This window comes from Sinocyclocheilus anshuiensis, unplaced genomic scaffold, assembly GCF_001515605.1.
Source record: "Sinocyclocheilus anshuiensis isolate Anshui unplaced genomic scaffold, SAMN03320099.WGS_v1.1 scaffold208, whole genome shotgun sequence".
Lineage (NCBI taxonomy): Eukaryota > Metazoa > Chordata > Actinopteri > Cypriniformes > Cyprinidae > Sinocyclocheilus > Sinocyclocheilus anshuiensis.
In genome coordinates this window covers 1,415,982-1,422,510 of record NW_015557186.1, presented here as the reverse complement: position 1 = coordinate 1,422,510, position 6,529 = coordinate 1,415,982, and the positions used below count along the sequence as shown (strand labels likewise).

At 29.6% G+C, this 6,529-nt stretch overlaps 1 protein-coding gene across 2 annotated transcripts in view; it reads left to right on the top strand.

Annotated features, from left to right (window-relative positions):
• ccdc9b (coiled-coil domain containing 9B) overlaps positions 1–6,028 on the top strand; it is a 38,389-nt gene extending 32,361 nt beyond the window's left edge. For both annotated transcript variants that reach the window (XM_016474163.1, XM_016474164.1), the window contains 6 exons: positions 576–613; positions 750–797; positions 2,245–2,338; positions 2,962–2,995; positions 4,238–4,724; positions 5,926–6,028. In XM_016474163.1, coding sequence (XP_016329649.1) covers positions 576–613; positions 750–797; positions 2,245–2,338; positions 2,962–2,995; positions 4,238–4,724; positions 5,926–5,996 — 772 coding nt within the window. In that variant the 3' untranslated portion in view covers positions 5,997–6,028. The remainder of the gene's footprint in view (positions 1–575; positions 614–749; positions 798–2,244; positions 2,339–2,961; positions 2,996–4,237; positions 4,725–5,925) is intronic.
• Positions 6,029–6,529: the final 501 nt, after the last annotated feature.

The following is a 6,529-nucleotide window of genomic DNA, read 5'->3' as shown; positions in this document are numbered from 1 at the left end:
TGTCTTTAAGAAAGCTTTACAGAGAAATCTTATTGGTCCCAAAAAAGCTTAATTTTCTTTATGCAGATTATCATTTATTTATATTTCTTCTTCTTTTTTTAACAACTCGCTTTTCTAGTAGCTTTTTCTATTTAGATTTTCTATGAAGGGCAGATACAGATCGATAAAATGTAGTAATAATAAAATGTTTTAAGTTGATGATAAAAGTTTTGCATGATTGGTATCACAGCGGAATCTTGAGTTTTCAAATCTGTTTAGTATTTAAGAATTTCACAGGTAACTGAATTGAACATTTACTGATGCTTCTGTGTTGTTTTAGATGTTGATCAGCTTCTTAACCAGTTTAACCAGCAGTACTTTCTTGCTCATCCAGCTTCACCATAAAGATCAAGCTGGTAGCTGGAAAATCTGCACCAATAACCAGCATAAACCTGTCTGTGTCAGTACTAAAAGTCATGCCTCTGTAAGCTAGTGACCTAGTTCACCTGCTCGTATACTGTTGGTATTGTCAGTGATTATTCTGCGTTAATGTTTAGTTGCATGTCTGCGTGTTTTTTCCAATGCTTTATTTGTAGGTTCTCTGAAAAGGAACACGGAGGAACATCAAACAGAGGTGAGCAGATTAACTCATTTATAGCTGAGATGCTATATACATCTCATTTTCTTGATTGAGTCTGGTTGTGCTTTCTGTGTGGATTGTATTTTGTGTGTGATGTTGAATCTTCTGTATTAATTATATTTGATTATAGGAGGTCGAAACACTAGGAGAGGAAATATGAGAGCAGAAGAATCCAGAGGTAGGTAAAACCTAAAACTATTTGGGCCTAAAAAAATAATTCATTCATTAGCAGAACATTTAATGCTTGGATGTTCAAATTTGCATTAAAATTGTGAATTGATGTTAGAAATTAAACACGTAAAAAGAAGTGATGAATAAATAAAACATGAATTCTGAAAGTCCTTTCTGGGCAATAGCAAATAAAATGATTTTCTTTCCAAGTATATTTTATTTTATTTTATTTCATTTTAATTTTAGTTAAAGCTTTAGTCATTTTGTTGTGTTTTGTCATTTTTATTAGTCTTTTTTTTTTTAATGTCCATATAGTTTTCATTCAGTTTAATTTCAGTTTTAGTTTCAATTTCAATTTTTTTAATACATTAAGTTAAACTATTCGAAAATTAAAAATGTTGCCAAGTGACAAAAGTTTTCAAATAACAAAATTTGTTTTATGACATTAGTTTTACTTTTAGTTAACCATAATAACCCTGTTTCTAGCAAGCATCAAGTTTAAAATACTTTAAAATATCTTTTTGGTAGCTTTTTTATTTTATTTTTGTAAATTTAATTCAACACTGCAATAAAATTCAAGCTAAATTTCGATTAGAAGCTAAAAAAATATTTAATTATGTAAAGTGCATATAAAATAATTAAAGAAAAGTAAATGATTTAAGTAAATATAAACAATCAAGCTAAATTTATATTGTAAACTTTTATAAAAATGTTAAATTATATATAAATATAATTTAATTAAATATAAAATGTTAAAATAAAAAATATTTAATATAAAAAATTTACTTAAATATAAAAATATTAAATTAAAATTCAAGCTCAATTTTCATTGGAAGCTTATATAAAATATTGTATATAAAAATTCTAAATCAAAAAATATTGTACAAAAAAATTCTAAATCAAAAATATTGAACATAAAAATATTAAATAAAAATTTGAGCTCAATTTTCATTGTAAGCTTATATAAAATATTGTATACTAAATAAAAAATATTGAACAAAAATATTAAATTAAAATTCAAGCTCAATTTTCATTGGAAGCGTATATAAAATATTACATTGTATATAAAGATTCTAAATCAAAAATATTGAACAAAAATATTAAATTAAAATTTGAGCTCGATTGTCATTGGAAGCTTATATAAAATATTGTATATAAAATTCTAAATCAAAAAATATTGAATATAAAAATATTAAATTAAAATTAAAACTCAATTTTCTTTGGAAGCTTATATAAAAATATTAAATTATATATAAATTAGTTAATATTATATTAACAACATTACATTAAAATCCCAGCTATAATTTATTTGGAAGCTTATATAAAAATATGAAGTTATCTCCTGCAGTCACTGTGGCACTGTGTGGTTAATAATATCCAAAGCTCTTTCCATAGTAAGAGTTAATAGGAGTTCATATTCTACAGTGTGTGCTGATGTGTTTAATCTCTTCTAGCTCGACAGCAAGCGTCAGACAGGAAGGGGAAGTGTGTTCCAGTGGAGGGCAGTAAAGCGAAGGGGAAAGACCGTCTGACGGGTCGAGCGAGGAGGTAAACTCCCCTCAAACTGCTGACCGTTTACAGCAACATCCCTCAAAGCCATTATGTCATACATTTAGCCCCATTTAGAGGATGATGGGAAATGCTTTTCAGAGCAGTTTATGGTTTCGTGCATTTCCACTCCCTTTAGCGTTCAACCACAAACGCATCTGATCACATGACTTCTCATAATTCGACTTTTAAAAGCTTATTACGAGTTCCTTATTATACAGTTAATGGATGTTCATTTACTCATTACACACAGTAACTGATCAAAAAGCCCAGACTATTTTTTTTTTTTTAATCAAAGCTATTGTGATGCTATTATAGAAGATAAAGATATGATTAAATTCTTATCCATTTATGTATTTTTTATTAAAGATATTATTATTAATGTCATCTAAAATCGCCATGTTTTTTTTAGTATCATGGTATTCTTTGGAAAAAAAATAAAAAATAATAATAATAATAGTACATTAAGAAACAACATATGAAATATTGAATAGTACTATCACAATATCTTTGATACCAAAACATTTTTTTTAAACCATTACTATTTTAATAGGTAAATTAATATCCAAATTTACTGAATGATAACTAGGATTGCAAATCATTTCTTGGTTTTGTCCTCATAGGTGGGATGCTAAAGAGCAGGAGGAGCATTTGCAGGTGATTTTTATTATTATTATTATTAGTAGTAGTAGTAGTAGTAGTAGTAGTACTGCAGTAATTAGAATTTGGGATGAAAATGAGCTTAATTTTTATGAAAATAATTATGCAATAAAATATATTAATAGTCCTAAATATAGGCTTTAAATTTGATCTTATTTTAGTTTTTGGGGTAACTTTTGGACATGTTTTCATGAAATTCACTCAGGTTTGATCAGGTTTGGGATGAAAATGTGCTTGTTTTTTATGAAAATAATTTCACAATGAAATATATTAATAGTCATAAATATAGGTTTCAAATTGTTTTAATTTTGATTTAGATTTTTGGGGCTAACTTCTGGACACGTTTTAATCAAATTCACTCAAAAACGATCAGGTGTGCAATAAAAAAGTGCTTAATTTTTATAAAAATTATTTTCACAATAATATGTATTAATAGTCCTAAATATAGGCTTCAAATTCTGCCCTGTTTAAATTTTTTTTATTTAGATTTTCGGGATAATTTCTAGACATGTTTTCATGAAATTCACTCGAAAATAATCAAGTTTGGGATGTAAATGTGCTTGTTTTTTATGAAAATAATTTCACAATAAATTATAATAATAGTCATAAATATAGGTTTCAAATTATGTCTTATTTTTAATTTTTGGGGCTAACTTCTGGACACGTTTTAATCAAATTCACTCAAAAACGATCAGGTGTGCAATGAAAATGTGCTTAATTTTATTTATTTTTTTTTTTTATTACAAAAAAAAATCACAATAAAATGTATTAATAGTCCTAAATATAGGCTTCGAATTCTGCCCTATTTATATTTTTTTATTTTGATTTTCGGGATAGTTTCTAGACATGTTTTCATGAAATTCCCTCGAAAATAATCAAGTTTGGGATGCAAATGTGCTTAATTTTTCCGAAAATAATTTCACAATAAAATATATTAATAGTTCTAAATATAGGCTTCAAATTCTGTCTTATTTATAATTTTTTATTCTCATTTTGGGGTAACTTCTGGATATGTTTTCATGACGTCTGAGATAAAAATGTGCTTAATTTTTATGAATATATATATGCACAATATAATATATTAATAGTACTAAATATAAGCTTATTTATAATTTTGATTTAGATTTTTGGAGATAACTTGTGGATGTTTTCATGAAATTCACTCAAAACCGTTCAAGTTTGAGGTTAAAGTGTAGCCCTTTCCAATATTATAAATACCTGTTGGTTGATTTCTGCTAGGTGTATCCAGAGAGCAGTTTGCAGGAGTTTTTAGAGGAACTCGATGCTCTTTGCGCTCCTGAGGTGGAGACCGTCAATCCAGAGACTGACATTGAAAACACAAAGCCACGTGCATCTGAAGACTCCGCCGGTGTCGCAGACCACAATAGACGTGTTTCTACAGACGTGGCTCATTCAGAGCCGTCCGTTCTCAAGGCCACCGAGAAAAAGGTCCGCTTTTCTGAGAACAATGATACGAATGGCACAGAAACACCTTCACAGGTCAAGAACGGCTCTGTGGAAGAAGACAGACAAACACTGGCACGAGACGACAGCGAATGTATCCCGGAGGAGATCAAAGAGCGGGAAAACCGTGTGCAGAGACCGAATCCGCTCACTGAAGCCAGCGAAGCGTCGTGTCCCAAACCCGGAGATGTTCGTATATCAGCAGAACCGCACGAGAACCAACCTGTTGAACACACCAAAAGCTGCTCTAACAGAGGAAACGGTACGTGAACATCGGTTACGTGTTATGCTCCTCATGCATCCCTGACTATAGAGTTACGGAAGTAAAAACTCCATGCATTTTCTCCATAGAGGAAGTGATTTTTAACAATAACTCATAAACCGTTAAAGACAGAATTACTGTGCGCTCCAAGCTTGTTAATCAATGGTATGTGCTTTTGTCAGACTGCAGTATTTCAACTTATTTTTAACTGTTTAAAAGCAGAATTTGTGGTGAAAAACTACATTACCCATAATTCTGTACAGAAAGTTCCACCAATCAGTCACAGCGAGCCAAAAAGCTCCGCCCACTCCCATGATGCTCCGCGAATGATGTAATCGAGTCTCGCTGTGCTGTCAAAATACTTAAATATTTGCATTATTATAGATGCATATTTCGTAGCAAACTTAAAATATAGTTTCTATAGATATAATCAACAGCTTTAAATTAATATTTGTTTAGTTTTTAATTATGTAATACGCAATGCTTAATTGGATTGTAGTTTTTTCCCTCACTAAAGCCGTTAAGTTCACAGTCTTGAATCTTTGTCTTTTGGTCCGATTTTCAAATACTTGTCTGCTTCAAATCAAAGTTTGTAATGCTGATTATTATTTTTATTATTATTATTATTTAATAACAAATAAAAACTTAAAGTAAAATTACTATTGAAATGTTCAATGTAAAATAAAAACATCAAATATTTAAGGAAAAATTATATAAATAATATTAATTTTATTTTACATATATGTTGTGTATTGTAATGTTCAAATAAAAGTTTGTAATATTTAATGAAGACCTTTTTAAAAATTCCTATGGGAAATATGAATAGAAAAAACACTTCCAGAACAGTGTTATTTAAGTATTATTTAGATAGAATCATAGTTTTTATTAAGATTTTGAGAACTTTTTTTTTTTTTTTTTGTATTTTAATTTTAAAGTTTTAGTAATTTAGTTGTGTTTGCCATTTTCTGTTTTCTTTTTTTTTAATAGATGTCTATAGTTTTTATTTTCTTTTTATTTAATTTTTTTATTAGTTATTTTAGTGGATCAGGTTAAACTAAATGAAAATGAGAGATGTTGCCTTGTCAACTTGGTGAATTTTTTAAAATTATTATTATTTATTTTTTTTACATTTTATTTCAGGTAACATTTATTCTATTTCCTGTAACTTTTTTTTTTTCTTCTTTTTTTTTTTTGGCTTTAGTTTTAGTTCTGGATCCAGCGACACTGAAAAAGTGGCCAGCACCAATTCACTCTTATTATAAACTGAAATGATTGTGATGCTCAGCAGGTTTTTGGGGTTTGTGCGTTCATGTGTTTTCACTGAGAATCGTGTATATGTGTCTGTGTCTGACTCGAGTCTGTCTGTCCTGAATCTGGAGCCGGCCGAGTCTCTTCCCGACCACAGCACCAGCGCTGATATGGTGAGTGTGCTGCATTAAAGCCTCATTTGACTTGCAGATTTGAAGTGTCCCACCTCATAGGATTTAGCGGCCCGGAGAAACTCCATTATCCACCTTAAGTGCTTCAGAAATACCCTAGAAAGCAGCACTATATATGAAACCAGGCCACTTATTCGTCCTACGATGTACAGAGCACGGTTACATCAGTTTTAAAGTGTTTAAATGCAACACTACAGTCCATTTCTGTCCTTTTTACATTGATCTAGGGCTGCACGATTTGGGGAGAATATCGAATTGTGAATTAAAATTGCGATTTAAAATGCATTTAAAAGAAAATTCCAGGCTGCTATGTTTATTTAAAAGGCTGCAACTGTAGAGCTAAAAGTTTGTGATTATGTGGCTATA